The 24137-nt window shown below is 42.3% G+C and overlaps 3 protein-coding genes across 3 annotated transcripts; all 3 read left to right on the top strand.

The window, feature by feature from the left end:
• Positions 1–972: 972 nt before the first annotated feature.
• Positions 973–10876, top strand: LOC117374590 (phosphoinositide 3-kinase regulatory subunit 5-like). Its single transcript, XM_033970759.2, has 17 exons — positions 973–1114; positions 1630–1730; positions 2018–2086; positions 2162–2300; positions 2370–2439; positions 2582–2756; positions 2829–2994; positions 3186–3254; positions 3326–4074; positions 4296–4409; positions 4519–4650; positions 4904–4997; positions 5723–5799; positions 5980–6073; positions 6153–6223; positions 6316–6431; positions 8513–10876. The coding sequence occupies exons 1-17, from the start codon at positions 1006–1008 to the stop codon at positions 8658–8660; spliced, it is 2493 nt and encodes an 830-aa protein (XP_033826650.1). The 5' UTR covers positions 973–1005; the 3' UTR covers positions 8661–10876.
• A 1436-nt stretch (positions 10877–12312) lies between these two features.
• Positions 12313–20608, top strand: pik3r6b (phosphoinositide-3-kinase, regulatory subunit 6b). Its single transcript, XM_055223718.1, has 19 exons — positions 12313–12496; positions 12572–12670; positions 12911–13014; positions 13104–13169; positions 13526–13661; positions 13732–13801; positions 13898–14081; positions 14167–14314; positions 14389–14478; positions 14941–15283; positions 15366–15465; positions 15537–15656; positions 15728–15841; positions 18172–18277; positions 18363–18430; positions 18505–18592; positions 18671–18723; positions 19027–19127; positions 19204–20608. Exons 1-19 carry the CDS (start codon positions 12481–12483, stop codon positions 19346–19348), a joined length of 2151 nt encoding a protein of 716 aa, XP_055079693.1. The 5' UTR covers positions 12313–12480; the 3' UTR covers positions 19349–20608.
• Positions 20609–20964: 356 nt separating this feature from the next.
• On the top strand, positions 20965–24137 carry mfsd6l (major facilitator superfamily domain containing 6-like). Its single transcript, XM_033970754.2, has 2 exons — positions 20965–21089; positions 21685–24137. Exon 2 carries the CDS (start codon positions 21729–21731, stop codon positions 23352–23354), a length of 1626 nt encoding a protein of 541 aa, XP_033826645.1. The 5' UTR covers positions 20965–21089; positions 21685–21728; the 3' UTR covers positions 23355–24137.

A 24137-nucleotide genomic window follows, 5' to 3' on the forward strand; every position in this document is an offset into this window, starting at 1 on the left:
TCTATTAAAATAACCAAACCCCAACCTTCACCATTACCCTAACCTTCAACATAAGCACCTCATGACATCAGCTGGTGGACCAGAGCATTTTGTTATCAGGGGGAGGAGACAGGCTGATTGTGCAGGACTGCTCATACTTAATATATGTGAATAAAGCAACAACAAAACAAAAAAAGAGTTTGTGGTCAACAAAATAAAACAAACACATCCTTGAAACTGTCCCTCCTGTCTTAAGTATAGACCAGACACAGTATTGAGAGCATACACACTCATTCTCCTTTTGGTGCAGAGGATGTGGCCCCGCAGTGTTTCCTTACTTGATCTGGGGTGATTGTGGACAAAGATAAACACATTTAGTGGTAAGACTGCTGAGCCTGTGCCTGTTTGCATTCTTTTATTAATGCTAAAAACTGAAATAAAAACAAATAGGCATTATTGGCTTTGTTACAGTAAAGTTAACCTGCATCACATAGGAAAAGACTCAGTTTTGCTGGTCAGGCTAGTTCAGAAGAAGTGAAAACACTATACCTATATCCAGACAATGGACTAGCAGCTGCTTCCTCACAAACAGTTGTAACTGGACGTAACAATAGAAAAACGTTTTGTCAACAGTTTAGCAACCAAGTTTAGACATCCATCCTAATGACCACTGATAAATGCTTGATTGACATTTCAAATACATTTTAAGGACTAAACACTGTTTCTACTTCTACTTCCTGCTTCAAAAGCTGAATGATCCTTTTGGCACATTTGAAATTCAGTGGCCTCAGCTCTTTTAACATTGAAAAACAGAAGTGGTGATTCTTTCAAACCAGCTCAGGTCTGCTCTGTCCTGTGACTCATGGTGTGGTCAGGAAGTGGCATTATTTCCTCTTTCCTCACACTTCTGCTGCTCAAGTGAGTACATTACACTATATCAACGTACTGGATTAATTTATCTTAATGTCTTCCAGTGGCTTTTGGTGGTGTCCTGTTGGCTGATGTGCTTTATTATGGCAGGTGAGGATGGAGCAGGCAGAGCAGAGTTCGTGCACTGAGGATCGTATTGAACACGTCCTGGAGAGATGTCTGTGTGATCTCGGACTAGACACTCCTAATAAACAGCTCTGGAATGGTATGTTTTCAAAAACAACAACTGGGCAAATTTGTTCTAGAGCAACACTATATTTCAAAGGAGTCACTGGATACTCCCAGCTGAGAAAAGAGTGATAGCCCAACTGTTTTAAAGGTTAAAGGTGCACTATATAACTTTTCTGGTGGAGAGTCCATCACCTGCTTGTCTCCATGGAGATGTTATACTTTGCTTTTACCACAGTATGGCACTAAACATATCTCTATGGACATGGTGAATTTATAGGTTATATCTGTGGTGAGATGCATGTTTGTTTATCTATAAAAACATCTGTACATACGTAAATGTAAGACACATGTTTATCCTATACTGTTGAGCATTCCAGTCAAAGTAGTCACATCTCTGTGGAGACAAGAAGGTAGCAAACCCTCCACCAGAAAAGTTATTCTGCACCTTTAAAAGGGGGCAATGTAAAGCTATAATTTGATTGGGTAATAATAGCACTTATCCAGTGTGAGAGTGAAACTGAAAACTTGCCATGTACTATGTCTTTTTAGCTGGACTGTGCATCAACCGGTGGTGCTTGGAAGAACTGGTGAAGAGGAACTCTCAAAACTCTGTGATTCTCCTAAACAAAATACTGAAGAAAACTAAAGCGGTCCAGTACACACTTTTCTGTCACACTTAATAAATAGCTTGTAACTGTTATTAATCACTATTTATGAGACTATGCACCTATGAAAGTTAAGGGTTATTTCATTTATTATTATTTCATTCAATTTGAATTGTATATAAATGCATTACAGATTTTATAACTTATGTCACAGGTTCATAACACAATCATTGTGTTATTGTATTCATTTTGAACTAAAAATATTGTAGGCCTGTGATATAAACTTCATTCTTGCCACATGTGAATGTTTAATATGCTGTTATTTGTTTCAGGTATTAGAGCGGTGTGAGTATGAGCTGGTGGTCCCTCTAACTCTCCTCTTCACCTCCACTCTTTTAAAAGTGAGAATACTAACCTCTCTGACCCTAATTTAAAATGTGTATTTATCCATGTTATACCTGTGCGTCTCTCCACAGGCCCCTCACGTGCCTGCAGACTGCGGCCTGCTGCAGGAGGCCTACTCTCTTTTCCACTGTTTCCTATCGTGGCCTGAGCCCTGCAGCTCGGCCTGTCGCCGTGTGCTGCTCACCCTGCAACGGGAGCTCAGGGCGCCAGGTACAGACAGGATGTAATTTAAAGTGACACCATCAGAGGGCAGTATTCACAAGCTGAAATGTTGTGTAGGTATATCCTTCCAAAGGCTGGTGAGGACAGAGCACGGAGTTCCTAGTAACTCTCAAAGTTCGAAAACCATGTAAGTTTCTTAATTGTTGTTTGTGTAAATCTCATGTAACTGTAATATATATATTTTGGACCAGTAAATAACTATAGTTTAATAGTTTGGGATGGCTTCTTAAACCATTGAACTTTCAGTTAGGATTATTGTTGTTCATCAGGACGGTCCTGTTAGTGAGTCCAGAGGAGGACATACCTCCGGAGGTGCAGTGTGCCTCTGTCCAGCTCAGTACGTCCCAGTCCTACAGCAGAGACATCTCCATCAGCCTCATTCTCCAGGCTCTGCAGGCGGCGCGGGGGGATGTGGACCTGCCAGTGGTGCACTCAGCACTGCAGGTCAGCAAATACAGCGTTTTTGTAAACTATAAATTACTTTAGATGTTGCTCACTTCTACCTGATCTTTCCAGACAAAGTCGTCTGAAGAGTTGGATCAGCTGCTGGAAACACTGACTGTGAATATGGAGCAGAGTGCCTCCACAGACGAGCTGTCCAAAGCCCGACAGAGCCTTCATCACAGCATCAACACACTCCTGGAGAAACTCGCTGGAACACTGCAAACCTCCTTTAATATAGGTGATTGTTGCACTATACAGTTGGTTAATTGGTTGGTTAAATTACCCTTCTTTAGAGCTGGAAGAGAACATTGTGAGAGAATTTATTTAATCTCTTTTGATTTGTGACTGAATAGAAGACAGATTGAATCATGGTACATGTTTTTGATGTATAATTTGTTATTATTCTAAAAATATACTGCTTCTCATTAGGTACAACTGAAGGTTTGATACTACCTCTACCAAAGTGTCACATAAGGACATGGGAAAGCGACAACTTTGGTAAGTAATAACACCTGCAGAGAAACCCTGCAACCTACAACTCAATGGCCACATAATCTTTTCTTGTCCAGACTTTCTTCACAGTATTATCATCAGTGATGTGGCTGACCCTGATTCCCTTGATGAGTGCTTCTTGAATGGAGACCTTGATGACGCTATTGTAGACGAGGAAGATGAGACAGAAGCAAACCAACAAAATGATTTTTCAAATAACCGCATCTCCACTGTGTCATCTACATCTGGAGACTCAGTGCTCTCCGGTCGCTCCCTGTCCTCCAGCTGGTCTGTGTCCACCATGTCCTGTTCTTCTGGGATGGACAGTGATTTCAATGAGGAACAAGGTCACGATGAACCACAAAAACAGAGACAGAAACCCAAGAAGAAATCCAAGTCTTTTCTGGGTGTGGAGCGGTTTTCTTTATTGTTTAAAACTCCTTGTAGCCCTTTGCACTGTCGCCGGGCTCGGAGTATGGGCTGCCGAACTGATCTACCAAGGAACAAAACACAATCCAACCCCTCCTTAAGGCAGAGTCCAACATCAGCTGGCTCTCCACAGAAGCACTTGTGTATGCGTAGGAGACCCATCCTAAGCTGTGATCTGACAGAGGAGCCCGAGCAGGTGGTCCAAGTCCGAGTCGTGGTCTTTGGAGGGGATAAAGAGTTGGGGAGGTTGGCTCGGGCATACACAGACCTGCAGCATACAGATAGTAAACAACTTACAAAAAGATGCAAACTACGCTTTTATTTTGTACCTACCAGAAGGAAAAATGTAGAAACCCAAGCATTTGCAGAAACAGCAAATGAAGGATCAACTTCTGTGGTGAGAACACAAATCATCAATGAGTTTTTTTAAGTTATAAAACTTATTTCTTCTATAAGACATACACTTTTCAATGTAAAGTGGTTAGTTTAAGAGTAAAGAATGAAATAGGAAATAGTAGGTGTATGTTGTGCTTTTATTTTTTGTCGGTTTTGGAGCTAGATTGATAAAACAATTGATTTATGATGCCTGATGTAAGTATTTTTATTTGTATAATTTAGGATCTCATTCCAGAAAGCAGCAGTACTGTAGCTCAGATGTTGGGAATGGTGGACCCTTGGTACGAACGCAATGTCCTCAGTCTGCTCAGCCTGTCTTCTGACGTTCTCTGTCAGGTGATGTTTTGTTTTAGTCAGACATTATATGTGATCCTAACAAACAGAGCATCCATATGCTTGATCAGTTTTCTTTGTAAGTAAATCTAAATGTTTTTTTGTGCTCCAGAGTGCAAATAAAGATAGCGATGATTCAGGATGCTGTGTCCCTACAATGCGTCCTTCTCTGTTGGCGGAAATGGTTCTGTACTACTGTCGACATGCTGATGAGACCATCCTAGTGCAGCTCTACCAGGCTGAGGTTAGACTAACTCTGTATTGGCTATGTTTACATGCACATGAATAATATGATCATCATCTGATTTCTGGAGTTGTCAGTTGTTAAGATGGCATGTAAAAATCTAAATCTTATGTGAGTATTCTATTTGATTTCTGATGTCTATGTAAACACACACCAGTAATCAGATCTTCAATTATCTGATTTTACTGACCATGTAAATGTAGCCACTCTATAAATGTGAGGACTTCCTTTGAGTGACGTTCCTGCTTCACAGCTGACTCTGTCTGGAGGAGAGAAGAGAGTGGAGGTGTTTGTTCATTCTCTGGAGCTGGGACACTCTGCAGGGACCAGAGCAGTGAAGGCCATGGGTCAGTCAACACACAACATATTTCCTGCAAAGAACATTGTATTCTTTCAGAGCAAAAAACACCATCAACCTATTGGTGTGGTAGAGCTGGCAGTTAGGCACTGGTTTAACTACATTGATTCATCCAAGTTGTGTTTGAGTTGCCTTAGGGTTAATGCTAAAGGTCCACTGCGCAACATTTCTCATGATGGAACAGGCATGTGAAGTTACGTGTTAGATCTGTGGTACGGCTCAGATCTGAGTAGCACGCTCATAGTAAAGATGCACGTTTTCAATGTAATGAAATGACTTATAAAGAAATAAATGCTTTTCCTTAAATTGGCTGAAATGTTACACAATTGAGCTTTAAGTTAAATAGGAATATAGCAATTCCTCTTAGCTCTCCCGTACCCTTAAAAAATCTTTTCTACTACTGTTGATGAATGTTTTGGTGAGACTCAAATAGAAACTGTTGTTATTTCTATTGTTCCTAAAATAGCTAATTACGCGACTCAAACGTCAAAACCGTAGAGCCTAGTAGAGCCTGTAATATGTAGTGTCCACCTTGGACGGTTAACAGGCCTTTCTCTCGATGCAGGCTTGAGTGCATGAATGTTATCTAAAGTTTGTTTTTTGGTCTAATCTAAACAAAAGGTAGTATTAAAATAAACCAACTATGTGTTAGCCACTTGTAACTAAATTTAACCTGATTTTTAATTTAGTTAAAAATGTTCCATTATTATTTAGGTGCTGTCAGCAAACGCTTGGGGATAGACGACGAGCAAGGGGCTGCTCCTTTAACATTAAACATGGCTTACAATAAGGTACGGTACAAATGTTGAAGACACTCAAGATACAACACATTTCACAAACAATGAAAGATATAAGATGAAAACATTTACATTCAATTTAGATTCATATGTTTAATCCTTTTGCTGCTTTTGACTGATTTGTGCTAATGCTTCATGTCAGAATGATTGGCTTTTTCTCATAAATAATTTCAGATTGCTATCAGTGGCAGGAGTCAGTGGATTGAAGTGGACAAAGTTTGTACATCAGTAAATGTGTACAAAGCCTGTAGGAAACATGAGCAGCTTGGTATGGGACACAAGATATTTTAACAATCCTCATCGTAGGTTGTTATCAAAATGATTTGAAGCATATGTTTTCCTCACAGAGAGTCTTCAGCTGATGATGGCAGAGGTTCTAAAGAAGCAGTGCTCCAAGTCTAAAAGAAGCTTCAAACAGGTTTGACTGATAACAGTAAATTAATTTGACTGTGTTAAGTTTAACTCTCATTTGACTTCCTCCTCCTTCTAATTTATTCTCACGCGCTGCAGTTCTGCATATCAGAGGTGAAGGTGGACTGTGTGCAGGTGCATGCTGGGAGTGAGGGCACTACATTTGCTGTGTGTCTTGACCAGGATGAGAAGAAGTTCTTTCAAAGCATTGTCAGGTTTAAATATATAAAATAACATTTAATTTTACCAAATTTCTCAAACAGTAGTATTTTTTCTTGGATTTTTTCACTGTGTAACCAGATTCAGTATGATAATATGTTAATAATGTGGTGATATCTCACTACCACATTATAAGTACAATATTTAATTATGTGTGCAATACTTTTATGTAGAGTATTCTTGAATAGAGTCTACGAGTCGAACAGCAGTGCAGGCCTTCTTGGAGTCCCTGGGAGGGGTACTAGACAGTGCACTGACCAGAGACTCCGTTGTTTTACTGGGGGACTTCAACACCCACGTGGGCAACAAAAGTGACATCTGGAGCAGCATGATTGGGAAGAACGGTCTCCCTGATCTGAACCCAAGCGGTGTTCTGTTATTAGTGTGCTAGTCACTCTATATATCTGTGCTATCTGTATATTTGTGCTAGTCACAGTATATCCATAACGAACACCATGTTCGAGCACAGGGGTGTCCATCAGTGCACATGGCATCAGGACACCCTAGGTTGGAGGTCGATGATTGACTTTGTTGTCATGTCATCAGATCTCTGGCCGTGTGCCTTGGACACTCGGGTGAAGAGAGAGCAAGAGTTGTCAACCGATCACCACCTGGTGGTGAGTTGGATCTACTGGCGGAGGAGGAAGCTGGACAGACCTGGCAGGCCCAAGCGTAATGTGAGCTTCTCTCTCCAGGAGAGCTTCTCCCACATTCCAGGAGAGGTTGGGGACATGGATTCTGAGTGGGCCATGTTCTCCACCTCTATTGTCGACGCAGCCGCCCGTAGCTGTGATTGTAAGGTCTGCAGTGCTTGTTGCGGCGGAAACTCCCATATCCCCATGAGCATTACTCGTGAGGCAGATGATGACCAAGTGTGCTGCAGATTGTGCAGTCATAGAGGCAAAAACTCAGGGTTGGGAGAAGTTTCGGGAGACCATGGTTTTCGTCCTGGTCGCAGGACACTGGATCAGCTCTATGCTCTCCATCGGTTCCTCAAGAGTTCAAGGGAGTTTGGCCAACCAGTTCACATGTGCTTTGTGGATCTGGAGAAGGCATTCAACCGGGTTTTGGACCGTGGTGTCCTTTGAGGGGTGCTCTGGGAGTATGGGGTCTGGGGCCCTCTGCTAAAGGCTGTCCAGTCCCTGTATGACCAAAGCAGGAGCTGTGTTTGCATTGCCAGCAGTAAGTCAGACCTGTTCCTAGTGCATGTTGGATGCTGCCAAGGCTGCACTTTGTCACCAGTTCTGTTCAGTACATTTATGGACAGAATTTCTAGGCACAGCCAGGGGCCAGAAGGAGTCCGGTTTGGGAAGCATAGGATCTCATCTCTGCTGTTTGCAGATGATGTTTTCCTGATGGATTGTTCGAGCCAGTACCTGCAGCAGGCACTGGGGCGGTTTGCAGCCGAGTGTGAAGCAATTGGGATGAGAATCAGCTTTTCCAAATCCGAGGCCATGCTTCTCGACTGGAAAAAGGTGGTTTGCCCGCACCTGGTGGGTAGTGAGTTGACAGGCGGATTGGTGCAGCTGCTGCAGCGATACGATGTCTGTTGTGGTAAAGAAAGAGCTGAGTCGAAAGACAAAGCTTTCGATTTACCGGTCAATCTACGTTCCTACCCCCACCTCTGGTCATGAGCTTTGAGTAATGACTGAAAGCCCAAGATCATGGATACAAGCAGCCGAAATGGGTTTTCTGTGCAGAGTGGCTGGGCGCTCCACTTTGAATGTAGACTAGATGCCCCTGATGCCCCGGTGTGAATGCACCATTAAAGATAGGGTGATGAGCTCGGTCACACAGGCGGAGCTTGGAGTAGAGCCACTGCTCCTCCGTGTCAAGAGGGACCAACTGAGGTGGCTCGATCATCTATTCTGGATGCCCCCTGGACACCTCCCTATGGAGATGTTCCGGGCATGTTCCACTGGGAGGAGGCTCCAGGGAAGACCCAGGACACACTGGAGGGACTATGTCTCTCGGCTGGCCTGGGAACGCTCTGGAGTGAGGAAAGTCTGGGAGTGCCTGCTTTGACTGCTGCCCACATGAACTGGACCCGATTATTCATATACTTCCTGTTTTGTAGGTGTGAAGTGTCTCTATGCAGTAAACCAGGCTCCTCTTCAGACTGGAAGACCTACAGGATATGCCCAGGACAAGTCCAGCCTCTGCACCCGTCCTACCGCTCCTTGCTTTGCCTGCCCCTCTGCTCCTTTTGCCCCTCTCAGCACTGATCTGCCCCTCTGCTGCCTCTGCCCCTTTAGCATTGATCTGCCTCTCTGCTCTTTCTGCCCCTCTCATCACTGATCAGCCCCACTACTCACCTCTTGTCTGGACAGTTCTGGTTTTAAACAATACGTCAATTTTCCCACACATAACAAAAAACACTCCCTGGATTTAATATGCTGTACTGGAATAACCCCATTGGACCTTCAAACCCACTACATCCCCTTCTCTGACCACCTGCTAATTTCATTCAATATCAACCTGTGTTTCAAAAAATCCAACCCACCTTGCACTATACAGTTCCGTAATATCAAGGACATTAACCCGGACCATTTCTCATCACTCATCAATAACCTCCCCAGTGCTGAAGGCCTTTCTACAACAGATGAGTTTCTTACACACTACAACACACACCTCCACCACATACTCAACACCATAGCCCCACTCAAAACTCGGTCCGTTTCATTCACTCACTCTGCACCCTGGTACACCCCCGCCCTCAGACACCTCAAAACACAAGGCCGCAGACTGGAGAGACTGTACAGGAAAACTGGACTCACCATACACAAAGACATGTTCATCTCACACATCCTCCATTACAAACAATCCATATCCACAGCAAGATCCACATACTACTCAAATTTAATCAGTTCACATGAAGGAAACTCAAAAACACTATTCTCACTCCTCTCACAGATCACAAAACCCCCGGACTCACTTCCACCTCACCTCTATTCCTCAGAATTTTACAATAACCTGGCTGTTTTCTTCACCACCAAAATTCAACTGATTCATCAGCAACTCAACCCCTCTGTTTCAAACCCACCTGTTTCATCTTCCGCTTCCCCAATGCACCTGCTTTCTTCTTTCACCCTGCCCTCTGTCACCCAAATCTCTACTTTCATTCGGAACTCCAAATCCTCCACCTGTCAATTAGACCCTCTCCCTACTGTCCTCATCAAAACCTCCATCCCTGTACTGTCCCCCCTCATAACTGATTTCATTCACTCCTCTCTCACCTCCGGTACTGTTCCCTCCACCCTCAAAACTGCTGCCGTCACTCCGATACTCAAAAAACCCGGTTCTGATCCCTCTGACCTCAATAACTTTCGTCCCATTTCAAACCTACCCTTCATTTCCAAACTCCTTGAGAAAACTGTTGCTGCCCACCTCCACACTCATCTTTCCTCCAATAACATCTACGAACAATTTCAATCTGGCTTCCATCCCCTCCATAGCACTGAAACTGCCCTTTTGAAAATCACAAACGACCTCCTCCTCTCTGCTGACTCTGGTTCACTCTCCATCCTCCTCCTGCTAGATCTCAGTGCAGCATTTGACACCATTTCACACTCCATCCTCCTCGACAGACTTTCCTCCATTGGTGTCTCTGGTACTCCCCTCTCCTGGTTCCACTCCTACCTCTCAGATCGCTCTCAGTTTATTCAGCTCAAGTCATTCACCTCACACCCCTTCCCTGTCACATCAGGTGTTCCTCAGGGTTCTGTCCTCGGTCCTCTGCTCTTTCTAATCTATCTTCTCCCCCTTGGTTCCATCTTTAGAAAACACCACATTCACTTTCACTGTTACGCGGATGACACCCAGCTCTACATTTCCAGTAAACTCAACTCTACACTTCCACCCTCCTCCCTGACAGACTGCCTCACAGAAATACAAACCTGGTTCACCTCAAACTTCCTCAAACTTAACGGCAATAAAACAGAACTCCTACTCATCGGCACCAAATCCACCCTAAGCAAAATAAATCCTTTTTCCATATCCATTGATGGCTCCTCTATCTCCCCCTCCCCTCAGGTAAAGAGTTTGGGTGTCATCCTCGACAGCACACTTTCCTTCACCTCCCATATCAACAACATCACCCGGTCCGCCTATTTCCACATCAGAAACATCCACCGCCTCCGTCCCTCACTCACCCCACACACCACCGCCATCCTCATCCATAGCCTGGTCACTTCCCGTATTGACTACTGCAATTCTCTTCTGTTCGGACTCCCACAGAAATCACTCCATAAACTCCAACTGGTCCAAAACTCAGCTGCCCGCATTATCACACACACCCTCCCATCACCACATCACACCTGTCCTGCAACAGCTCCACTGGCTCCCCATCACGCACCGCATACACTACAAAATCATACTCCTCACATACAAAGCTCTCCACAACCTGGCCCCTCCATACCTGTCTGACCTCATTCACATCTCCACACCTGCCCGCTCCCTCCGCTCCTCCTCTTCCCTGCACCTCACTGTCCCTCCTGCCCGTCTTGTCACTATGGGGAGCAGAGCCTTCAGCTGCTCTGCTCCCCAGCTCTGGAACTCCCTCCCCCATGACCTCCGCAACACACACTCACTCCCACACTTCAAATCTAAACTCAAAACTCATCTGTTTAGAAAGGCCTTCTCACCCTGACCACTCAGTCTTTTAATCTATATTTGTTTTTAAATGTATTTTCAATCATTTTACATTGTTGAATTTGTATTGTGTATGTATGTATGTACGGCGACCTTGAGAGCCTTGAAAGGCGCCTAACAAATAAAATGTATTATTATTATTATTATTACTCCTTCTGCCCCTCTCAGCACTGATCTGCCCCACTACTCCTTCTGCCCCTCAGCACTGATCTGCCCCTCTACTTCTGCCCCTCAGCACTGATCTGCCCCTCTACTCCTTCTGCCCCTCAACACTGATCTGCCCCACTACTCCTTCTGCCCCTCAGCACTGATCTGCCCCTCTACTTCTTCTGCCCCTCAGCACTGATCTGCCCCTCTACTTCCGCCCCTCATCACTGATCTGCCCCTCTACTCCTTCTGCCCCTCTCAGCACTGATCTGCCCCTCTACTCCTTCTGCCCCTCTCAGCACTGATCTGCCCCTCTACTCCTTCTTCCCCTCTCAGCACTGATCTGCCCCTCTACTCCTGCCCCTCTACTCCTTCTTCCCCTCTCAGCACTGATCTGCCCCTCTACTCCTGCCCCTCTACTCCTTCTTCCCCTCTCAGCACTGATCTGCCCCTCTACTCCTGCCCCTCTACTCCTTCTTCCCCTCTCAGCATTGATCTGCCCCTCTACTTCTGCCCCTCATCACTGATCTGCCCCTCTACTCCTTCTGCCCCTCTCAGCACTGATCTGCCCCTCTACTCCTGCCCCTCTACTCCTTCTGCCCCTCTCAGCACTATCTGTTCCTTTGCTTCTGCCCCTGACTCCACAGACATACGTTCTGACAAGTGGACAGTTTATGAACTCATAACTCATGTTTACTTTTAATTTCCAAGATTTTTTTTTTTTTTTAACGCAAAGAAGCTCTAATAAGGTAAATGTATCTTTTGTTAAGAGCAAGCTTCTTTTTTTTTTTTAAATGAACAATCTTAACAGGCATTTTACCCAATGCTCTCCTCTTCCTGTCATACAGCACTCAGATGCTTGGATTCCTGTTGCATTGTCTATTTTCCAAAATTCTTGATGTGACCCAATAAAACCTTTGTACATATCAAGACAATGCACGTTTTTCATTGACAATGGGTGTTACATAATATGACTTGTGTCTGATCATTTTGAAAAAATGTGTCACTTATAATACTTCCTTGTTTGTGTTCGTCAAACCAGCTTTTAAGGAATTTGGATACTTCACATTGTCGGAGTCAAGCGTGTACTCTTTTCAGTCATTTTAAGTCATTTTAACACACACAGGTGTGTTAGTCTCATCTATAACTAGTACTTATTTGGGGGTTTGTTGAAATAGCAGACGAAAGCAGATTCTTTATTCAGCAACTTCCTTTTGGCAAATCGACTTCAGCTTTCACCTTTGTACCATGGATAATCCCACAGGTGAGTCTGATAACTTTACATGGTGCATATTACATTTATAATAGTAATTCAATAATTTGTATGTTTTATTTATAGTTATTACAGAGAAGATACACCCCTCATCTGTTGAGGTCAATTTAAGAAACATGGTAAAAGCTTTGTTTAGAGAGAATAGCCACGCTTCCACAGAGAAAGGTAATTACCACTTGCCTTGAATGCAAGACTTTTGTGCATAAGACCTATAAAATTACATTACCTGCTACTTTTAATAGAGCATGAATTGGGGAATATGTTCTTTGAGCATTTTTTGAATATATTTTTTTATTTTGATTTATGTTGTTTTTCATTTTTATAATTTATTACCTATTTAAGAAAGTAAGAGCTTTCCTGCTTTAGCAAATTTGATGGATTTGTTTTATGATTTTGTTTCTGAAGGAATGCTTCAGTGGAATCTTCACAAGAAAGTCCAGACCCATCCATCTTGCACAGTCGCACTGATCAAAAAACTGATCAAACAACTGCAAAAGTGCATAGATAAGGTAAGTATATTTTTTAATTTAAGACCAGTTTTGTTGTCGAATTTTGTTTTCTTTTTATTAAATTTTTTTGTGTGTTTTCTGTATGGCAGGAGATGTGTCAGCCCCATGTACACATCATTCCCATCCTCCACACACTCTACTATGTGGTTTTACAGGTACAACCATGACACACGCCTTGCAATGTACAACTGTTTTTTTTTAATACAATGTAAGTCATTTAGATAATTTGTGTAACATTGTGTGTGTGTAACTTTTCTGCTGGCTTCCTGCCACAGTATAGTATAGTAATTTACTGTAAGTGGGGTTGCCTCTCCACAGAGTTGACCTATGACTTGGCATGGTGGTGTCTTTTTTCCACTGAGATAGTAAATGCCATACTGTGTAACATTCCACTCAATAATAGCATCATGGAGATAAGCTGGTATGCAGAGAAGTTACAGTGCATCTTTAACTGACCTGAGTAAATACACTGTTGTCCATATGATGCCTTCACTGTTTTCCTTGTGCTCAGTCTCCCGCTGTGATCCCAGTCAGATTGTACCAGAGCATGTACGGCTGTCTGATGAGGCTGCTTATATTACCACTCCCTCATTGTGCTGTGGCCTTGAGCACACTGAAAAGCATCAAGACAGAGCTGTTCACGCCAGGTGAGGATATTATCCGTGCATAAAGCATCCATGCACATGTGTCCAGTGTTGTGACTGCATTTATCCTCAGGTTCTTTGTACCACAGAAGAGTCATTGCAGAGCAGAGCTTCAAAAATGACTACTTCAATTTTCAAGAGAGGTGAGCCATTTTATATGTTGGAATGAGCATGTTTTAAGTCCATTATCCACATGATATTTCCCTGCAGATCACCTTCATAAGTGTCTTTTCTCATAGAGTGATTCTTCTGGCTGACCCGGAGCTGTTCTCAGGCCCACTGGAGGCCAGAGTGAGGGCAGACCTGGAGGTGAGCAACTCCCTCAGAGATCCTCTGGTCCAAAAGAGAAAAATGGTGCTGAGGTTACTGCAGTTGGGACTGGGCTCCGACTGTCACAGCCCCACGCTGTGGCAAGCTCTGGAGGTGAGCATCTCTGCCTCTTTAATGACAACTGGGTGATAAAAAATACTGGGAGATACTAAGGTGTACTAGTCCATGCCTGTCCCAGAGCTTAGGAGAGCGGAGTCTGGAGGCCTTCTTCCAGGAGACTGTTCTTGCAGTGGAGCAGGGTGTGCAGAAGGGGCCTGAGGGCTTGAGAGACTACACTGACAAGCTGCAAATCATTTATGCCAATATTTTGATATCCTCTGATAAAGGTCAGGCTACTCTACACTATATGAAAATATTTTTAGATGTATTGTATTATTGTATGTGCTTTTTTTAAAATCAGCAATAGGCTATGAAGACAACACCGCGTACCCCATACCCATGCCTTACCCTGAAATCAACTTCATTCTATGGAACGATGAAGAAGATCTGTGTAAGTCTCTTATCCAACAGTAAAACCTACTATAAAGACTTTCTGAAAGGACTCCTGCTGTTAAACAATGTTGTTATCCCAACAGAACAAGTAACAGATAGGCAATGTGATGTCTCTAGAAAGTGTGTTTCTTTGAAGCTAAAATAACAAAACACCGCAGGAACCCTGCTGTTTGCAGGTAATGTTGTCCTGATGGCTTCATCAAACCAGGACCTTTTGCATGCACTGGGGTGGTTTGTAGCTGAGTGTGAAGTACTAGGAATAAAATACCTCAAAGTACCTCAAAATCTGAGGTTATGGTTTTCGACTGGAAAACATCAGTTCCTGTAGCAAGGGCAAGAGTTTTGTTCACAAGTGAGGGAAAGATTAAGCATATTGACAGGAGGAAGTGGAGGTAGATACATGGATGTCCTTAGTCTTGGTTTGGCTCCTTTTTAATTGGCTGTCATTATTTTCTCCTAGGGAATGCGCTCACAACCTTTACCCTGAGCTCCAGCTTTGACTTTGATGATAAAAGCCAGCATGTGTCAGTGCAGTCTAAGGACAGTGTCACTGAGAAGAACTTGAAGGAGCACAACAGTGAATCAGGGAGGCCTCCTCAGAGAAGCACGAGCTCTCTGTCCAGGAGGAATGCTTACAAGGCCACCAAATCTGGCAACCAGCTGAGTCTGATGAATGACAAGATGGAGAGCTCCTCCACTGTCTCCTCCTCCTGCAGAATGCAATGCCGACACACGGCCCGTGTTGTTGTCATGGGAGATGACCGTATCCTGGGCAAACTGGCCAGTGCATACCTCAGCATTCGGTCAGATGGCATTTCATAACTTGAAATACTAGCTTGGATTTTTATGTTTAGAGCAACTAAATTATTCCAGTCTTTCCAACAGAGAAAAGGAATCCAAGCACATAAGGCTTACTAAGAAGATCAATTTGCAGTTCTATTATATTCCAATGACTGATGTAGAGCCATCTGTCCCTCTGCAGCCTGTGAGTTTCTTCCAAAAAAGAACTGGCTCATGAAATAGTCAAATATATCCTGACAGTGGCACTCTTCACAGAACGCCGCAGGTCAAGATCAAGCCAGGCTGTCTATGGCTTCTTTTTTGGGAAAAGTAGATTCCTGGTATGACGTCAATATCAACATCCTCCAAATTGCCATGACCACAAATGCTGGAATGGTAATGACTGATAGCAATGATTGTGCTTTAAGAATGTAAACACCTTACTGTATGAGATACATTTGTCTCAGGACCACACGAATCACAACAGACCATCAGAGCAAAACCTATTTTTTCTGGACACTCTTACTTACTATCTACGCTGTGGACTACAGAAAGTTAACCTGCCACTTTACAAAGTCAAGGTAAGAATATCTTGAAAATCATTGAGTATTTATTAAGATGAAGTATTTTATATCAAATAGTTGATTTAATGCACAATGGGCACAGATCTGGGATCCAAAGTGATAAAGAATTAAGACGACTAGCAGATCAAAAAAGTGCAGACAGGTGAACAAAAAAATTAACAGAGTTTATGGACAAAAAGACAAAGGCTGGGTGCTGGGAGCTGGGTCAGAGGCTGAGGTGGTCTGCGGGTGTGGGTCTGGTCCAAAAATAGGATCATGGTGGATAACTGACGATCTGGCAGTGTGTGGATGAATGAGCCGAGTCTTTGTAATGCAGAGGTTCTAGCTTGATTGGCAATGGGCTGAGTAGTGGGTGGAAACCATTGGTGACGGTGGTGCCGGACTGCCAGCCTCAGGCACACTGCAAAAAACATCTTACATAAATAAAAACAGCTAGAATTCAGTGGTATTTATCTTGACTTGAATACATTCTGACTAGTAATACTATTTGTTAATACAGTGGAGCAAAAAAGTATTTAGTCAGCCACCAATTGTGCAAGTTCTCCCACTTAAAAAGATGAGAGGCCTGTAATTTAGGTCATAGGCACACTTCAACTATGAGAGACAGAATGGGAGAAAAGAATCCAGGAAATCACATTGTAGGATTTTTAATGAATTAAATGGTAAATTCCTCAGTAAAATAAGTATTTGGTCACCTACAAACAAGCAAGATTTCTGGCTCTCACAGACCTGTAACTTCTTCTTTAAGAGACTCCTCCACTCGTCGCCTGTATTAATGGAACCTGTTTGAACTCATTATCAGTATAAAAGACACCTGTCCACAGCCTCAAACAGTCAGACTCCAAACTCCACTATGGCCAAGACCAAAGAGCTTTCAAAGGACACCAGAAACAAAACTTTAGACCTGCACCAGGCTGGGAAGAGTGAATCTGCAATAGGTGAGCAGCTTTGTGTGAAGAATCAACTGTGAGAGCAATTATTAGAAAATGGAAGATATACAAAACCACTAATAATCTCCCTTGATCTGGGGCTCTACACAAGATCTCACCCCGTGGGGTCAAAATGATCACAAGAACGGTGAGCAAAAATCCCAGAACCACACGGGAGGACTTAGAGAATGACCTGCAGAGAGCTGGGACCAAAGAAACAAAGGCTACCATCAGTAACACTACGCCGCCAGGGACTCAAACCCTGCTGTGCCAGACATGTCCCCCTGTTTAAGCCAGTACATGTCCAGGCCTATCTGAAGTTTGCTAGAGAGCATTTGGATGATCCAGAATAGGACTGGAAGAATGTCATATGGTCAGATGACACCAAAATAGAACTTTTTGGTAAAAACTCAACTTGTCGTGTTTGGAAAAGAAAGAATGCTGAGTTGCATCTAAAGAATACTATACCTACTGTGAAGCATGGGGGTGGAAACATCATACTTTGGGGCTGTTTTTCTGCAAAAGGACCAGGAGGACTGATCTTTGTAAAGGAAAGAATGAATGGGGCCATGTATTGTGAGATTTTGAGTGAAAACCTTCTTCCATCAGCAGGGGCATTGAAGATGAAACATGGGTGTTTCATGACAATGATCCCAAACACATCACCCGGGCAACGAAGGAGTGGCTTCGTAAGAAGCATTTCAAGGTCCTGGAGCGGCCTATAGAAAATCTTCAGAGGGATTTGAAAGTCCGTGTTGCCTAACGACAGCCCCAAAACATCACTGCTCTAGAGGAGATCTGTAGGAGGAATGGCCCAATCTACCAGCAACAGTGTGTGAAAACCTTGTGGAGACATTTGACCTCAGTCATTGCCAACAAAGGGTATATAACAAAGTACTGAGATGAACCTTTGTTATTGATCAGATACTTATTCTCCACCATCATTTTCAAATAAATTCTTTTAAAAATCAGACAATGTGATTTTCTGGATTCTTTCCCCGTGTTTTGGCTCTAATAGTTGAAGTGAACCCATGATGAAAATTACAGGCCTCTCTCATCTTTTTAAGTTTGAGAACTTGCACAATTGGTGGCTGACTAAAAACTTTTTTGACCCTACTGTATCTCTATCTCTCTCTATCTCTCCTTTTTGTATATGTCTGTCGATAATCGGTATGAATCTGTATCCCCAGATACAAGGTAAGTTATGTATTAATTTGGTGTCAAGACAATTATTCAGTTAGAAAGCAGAATGAGCCTCACATGAATCACTAATTTGGACTGCCAGTTTAAACCTAAAAGGACTCTCTCTGATCTGAAATGTCACTACCTAAAGCCCAGCATTTATCGGTGCTAGTGTAGCTTCTGCAGCTCCGTGAGATTCACAGTTTTTTTCCTCAGATGATGCGCTGCAGTAATGAGGTGAGCTCAGTGATAGAAGAGGTGTTTGTGTCCAGCCTGGAGGCAGATGTGGCAGAGTTTAAACATCTCAAAGACAAACGTGCCAGTGGGTCTTTTCATACTTTCCTTTGACCAATTATTCTAGTTTTCTTCAACTTTATTTGCAAGCTAAAGTTTATGTGTTTTAATAGAACCATACAATCGAAGAACGAGGTCAATTGAGGTGTTTGGAGGCTTCATGTCAGTCAGTTACACACAGGTGCGTTTTTTGTGTTTGCTTTCTCTAATGAAATTATTTGTCTATAATGTTTTTCTGTTTTTTTGTGATGTAAGATGTTTGTGAGTAAACGCAAACAGCTGAAGGGACTGTGTCCAATGGCGCGCAGTGCTGTCATCACCTCTGAACCATCTGTAACACACGGTCAGTCTAATTTATGGAGATGTGTGGTGGTTGTGTTTGTCAAATGCATTGTTATAATCCTCTGGGCTTCTTCTTAAGGTGATGGAAATCTTGCTGTCAGATTTAACTCTGTGAGCCCAGAGGAGAACACAGTAAGGACCTTACAGTTGAACTGTAAATTCACATCCACAGCACCGTATATATATATATATATATATATATATATATATATATATATATATATATATATATATATATATATATATATATATATATATATATATATATATATATATATATATATATATATATATATATATATATATATATATATATATATATATATATATATATATATATATATATATATATATATATATCATGAACCTTTAGTGATGGTATAAGCTTTAGATATTCACACTTTATAGTGAGATATTATTCTGTTTTGGGAATAGAAGATCTTCACTAAAACCATTAGCATCAAAGCAATGGAAAACCGAACACTGGTTGTGTGTTTGGATAAGGACTTCCACAGGACATATAGTGACATCCAAAGGTACTAATTAATTCCACTGTGCTATGTATTGGGTGTTTTTGTAGTTTGTTGTTTTATTATCAGGCCTCTTTCCCAGGATTGAAGTGTCGCCTTATGTGGACCCAGGTTGTAAAATCCGGACCAGGTTCAGCATGAGCATGACCAAAGATCTACCTCTTAACAAATACGTGGACAAAATCTTATCACTGCCAATCAACACCTTCAGCAGTGTGACCAGCTGAGGGACTGCAAACTACTGTATGTGTATTATTTCACATTTTTCATGATTTTACATTCTGTGCATTACCATTTTAAATATTGTCAGCCCACCTGCTAACCAACAATAGATTATGTATCTATTAAAATAAATAAATAATATCTACAATGTAAAATATGCACATTCACCTAAAGGATTATTAGGAACACCTGTTCAATTTCTCCTTAATGCAATTATCTAATCAACCAATCACATGGCAGTTGCTTCAATGCATTTAGGGGTGTGGTCCTGGTCAAGACAATCTCCTGAACTCCAAACTGAGTCAGAATGGGAAAGAAAGGTGATTTAAGCAATTTGGAGCGTGGCATGGTTGTTGGTGTCAGACGGCCGGTCTGAGTATTTCACAATCTGCTCAGTTACTGGGATTTTCATGCACAACCATTTCTAGGGTTTACAAAGAATGGTGTGAAAAGGGAAAAACATCCAGTATGCGGCAGTCCTGTGGGCGAAAATGCCTTGTTGATGCTAGAGGTCAGAGGAGAATGGGCCGAGTGATTCAAGCTGATAGAAGAGAAACGTTGACTGAAATAACCATTCGCTACAAGCGAGGAATGCAGCAAAGGATTTGTGAAGCCACAACACGCACAACTTTGAGGCGGATGGGCTACAACAGCAGAAGACCCCACCGGGTACCACTCATCTCCACTACAAATAGGAAAAAGGCTACAATTTGCACAAGCTCACCAAAATTGGACAGTTGAAGACTGGAAAAATGTTGCCTGGTCTGATGAGTCTCGATTTCTGTTGAGACATTCAAATGGTAGAGTCAGAATTTGGCGTAAACAGAATGAGAACATGGATCCATAATGCCTTGTTACCACTGTGCAGGCTGGTGGTGGTGGTGTAATGGTGTGGGGGATGTTTTCTTGGCACACTTTAGATCCCTTAGTGCCAATTGGGCATTGTTTAAGTGCCACGGGCTACCTGAACATTGTTTCTGACCATGTCCATCCCTTCATGACCACCATGTTCCCATCCTCTGATGGCTACTTCCAGCAGGATAATGCACCATGTCATAAAGCACGAATCATTTCAAATTCGTTTCTTGAACATGACAATGAGTTCACTGTACTACAATGGCCCCCACAGTCACCAGATCTCAACCCGATAGAGCATCTTTGGGATGTGGTGGAACGGGAGCTTCGTGCCCTGGATGTGCATCTCACAAATCTCCATTAACTGCAAGATGCTCCTATCAATATGGGCCAACATTTCTAAAGAATGAATCAGCACCTTGTTGAATCAATGCCACATAGAATTAAGGCAGTTCTGAAGGCGAAAGGGGGTCAAACACCGTATTAGTATGGTGCTCCTAATAATCCTTCAGGTGAGTGTACATTAAATAAACAATTGACTACAAATACAACTTAATTAAACCTGATTAAAATACTTCAAACTGATTTGTGAAAATATGTGATTAATTTATGTTTTTTCCCTACGTGTCTGTATAAAGAATAAAGAACTTGATTTTTTTTTAAATAATCATCAATTTCATATGGATCTACTGCCTCCTAGACATAAGAGGGCGCTTTACAGTACACAGCGTTAGGGCAAGAGTCGCTCCAGTCTGTACAGTTCAATGGTACAGGTGCATGTGGCACACGCAGGTGCGGAGAGGCAAACAACAGGAGAAATGACAAAGTGGTTGTAATGGAACCAAATGGATGACGAGCACGACAAAGTGCATATAATTTAACCAGAAAAAGGTAAGACTTCTATCATCAAAATAAGATATTTTGTATGACGTAACATGACGTGGACTTAATGTGGAGATAAACACGGGGCAGGTAAGAGACTGACGTAAACGGATGTAGGTTCCGCGTTCTTCGCAGTAGTGGGCAGTGTACACTAGCACAGAACTGGTGATTTGGATAACAATTACTAGTGCAATTTGCAGGGAACACCATACACGTGTTCCACCTCTCCAAACTGCTACAAGCAAATTAGGCTTGCCTACCTGCTGTAGAGAATGCGACACACATAGCCTACTTGACTAGCACATAGCTATCTTGCTGACTATTTGGACAGGTTTTGCTGTTAGACAGGTAACACCCAAGTCTTTTAGAAGTTAACAGAAGTAGGCTATGTATATATAAGTTATATATAAGTTCAGAACAGACAGGACTCCCATTCAAATGAGATCATTGTTTAAACAAACACAAGCTTTTTAAAATTGTATTCTTATTTTACTTCCCCAGTAATAAGTGCTCATGTGAATCATAATAATGTCTAACATGTGTGATAGTTTTATCTGACATGAGTCATCTAATTGAAGTGCCTTTCATTTGTTTTGAATGGCAGCTGTGCCTCTTGCTTCACCAGTACTGAAGTGTTGTTGAACCAGCATGCGAAGGAACAGACAGATCAACGTGTCCCGTGCTCTGGCTCTGGCTGGTGCCTTCAACTTCCTCGTATCAGCTGCCAAAGCATGTCTTCTTCCCTTTTTCACACTCTACCTCCGTCATCTTGGCATCACCCCCACAGAGACTGGTCTCGTGATGGGCACCAAGCACGCAATAACACTAGTGTGGAGCCCTTTTACTGGCCTACTCGCCAAGCACTACAACAAGAGGAGAGTTTTGATCAACAGCTGTCTGGTGGTTTCTGCTACCGTTGCAATGGTTATTCCACTCATCCCACCTGCGAATGTGCACAGGTTAAGCTGCAATAATAGCATTTCACTGGTTAGTCCAACACAAAGCTCAACGGACAGAAATCAAATAAAAAGTAGTTTGACAAGTACTGCAAATCTGAAGAGCACCCATTCCAGCGATATGTCTATGGAAGTGCCTAACACATCTCGAGAAACAAAAAATAGAACATCTGTTCCAAAAGTACAAACAATAAGGAAAAGGAAATCTAATGTTGGACTTCAAGGCAATTTTAATAAACCATCCAAATTAATAGACAACAACTTTGACAGCTTAAAAGTAATGGACAATCATCACCAGTTATTTTTCCTTATTCTCATAGCTGTTTCTGTATTAATGGTTACGCTAGCTCCAGTAGAGTGGACTGCAGATGATGGGCTTTTTGAATATCTGGATTTTGCAGATGCTTCTGATCGCTACAGTAATTCCAAGACATGGAGTTTAATTGGGGCAGCATTTGGGGTTGGTGGATGTGGAGTTCTTGTTAGTCAGTTAAGCTGTCTCCTTGCCACAGAGACTCCAAGGAGCGTGGTCCATTTTGTTTGTTTTTCTATTATGGCTCTTGGAACTGTGCCTGTTGCAAGTTTTCTACCTTTCTATCTGAATAAGAAGAGGACCAAGCCTGAAGGTTTGGTCAAAGGACTGCAGTTGGTGCGTGGATCTGTCCGTGCTTTGCTGTGCGCCATTACAATTTTGCTTGTTGGAATAGTAATTTCAACTGTGGAAAATTTCTTGCTTTGGGAAATGCAGGATAATGAAAGCAATGAGCTACAGATGGGGTTATCATTAGCACTTGGACTCATATGCCAAGTGTCATTCCCTTTATTTGTAGTTAAAATATCAAAAATTCTCAGTTCTGGGAGGGTACTAGTCCTTGCTGCAGCAATTGTAGCAGTGCAATCTTTCTACTTTTCATTCCTTTGGGGGCCTTGGGCTGTCCTTCCTGCCCAAATTCTAAATACTCTAAGTTTTGGCGGTCTGTGGTGGGCTGTTCAGGTTCAGTGTGATGATATCGCCACACCAGGGACCGAGAGGAGCGTCACTAGAGTTTATAATGCCTTGTCTTTTGACCTGGGACGAAGTTTGGGCAGTGTCATAGGAGGAGTAGCAGTGCAAAAGGTTGGCATTGCATGGGTGTTCAGGGGAGCAGCATTCGGGCTGATAATTTGGTGTTTTGTCCTAGCTCTGCTACAGGTCAAAGCCCCTAGACAGAGAAGAATAAACTATTCTAGGTTGCTAGCAGCTGATGCAAGTGAGGCAAGTGAGTCTGATTCTGAACAGGAGAGAGACTGGTTAGATAAAGCCATGGAGGAGCAATAATAACAATGGAAGAAGCATTTATCATTGATGCTAAAACTAAAACCACTCAACCAATAGGATGCAGAAGACCCCCATCAGGCCAAAGTAATCTGAATCAGGGTTAAAAAGAATCCAGTACTAATATTATAATTGTGTAATTTATTTTATTTGTAATTGTAACAATGGTCTAAACCATGCATATGTTAGAAATAATAATAATGCATGCATGGGGATACAAAGAAAAATTATCTTATTTGAAAACAATAAGTAAATTGCTCTATCAGTTATGAATACCCACTCAGCCGGAATGTGTCTTGACTTTCAGCTCTAATTACAGTTTTATTTCTTTTTTCACAAGCACACATTAGCATAAGTTATTCTTTTCCAATGCAAACAAGGTAACAGAATAGGATGGGTTAACCTAACTGTAGAAATCCTGCAAACAGAACTGAAGTGTGCTCAAGGAGACACCACACCATTAATCTCCTGTGTAGAGAATGTGACCCATTTAAAGCCATAGTACATGAAGAACAATGTAAACTGGCTTTGTTGAAATAATGAACCTCTCTTCTGTTTGTCAAGATACCTGTTGACCATTGTTGCCTTAAGACATGACAGTTATGTTTGTTGTAAATGTAAGTTAAAATGTATGTGATGCTACTACCTGCTGGAAGAGGGATGTTGCTGTCACATGACTCCTTATTTTCTGTACTATTCAAAACCAAAGTCCAAATTTTTCAAAATACAAGGTAATGTTTACATTCTGAATAAACGTGTGATGTTTGAATGTGTGCTCGTATTTCA

The sequence above is a fragment of the Periophthalmus magnuspinnatus genome, chromosome 8 (assembly GCF_009829125.3).
Source record: "Periophthalmus magnuspinnatus isolate fPerMag1 chromosome 8, fPerMag1.2.pri, whole genome shotgun sequence".
NCBI lineage: Eukaryota > Metazoa > Chordata > Actinopteri > Gobiiformes > Gobiidae > Periophthalmus > Periophthalmus magnuspinnatus.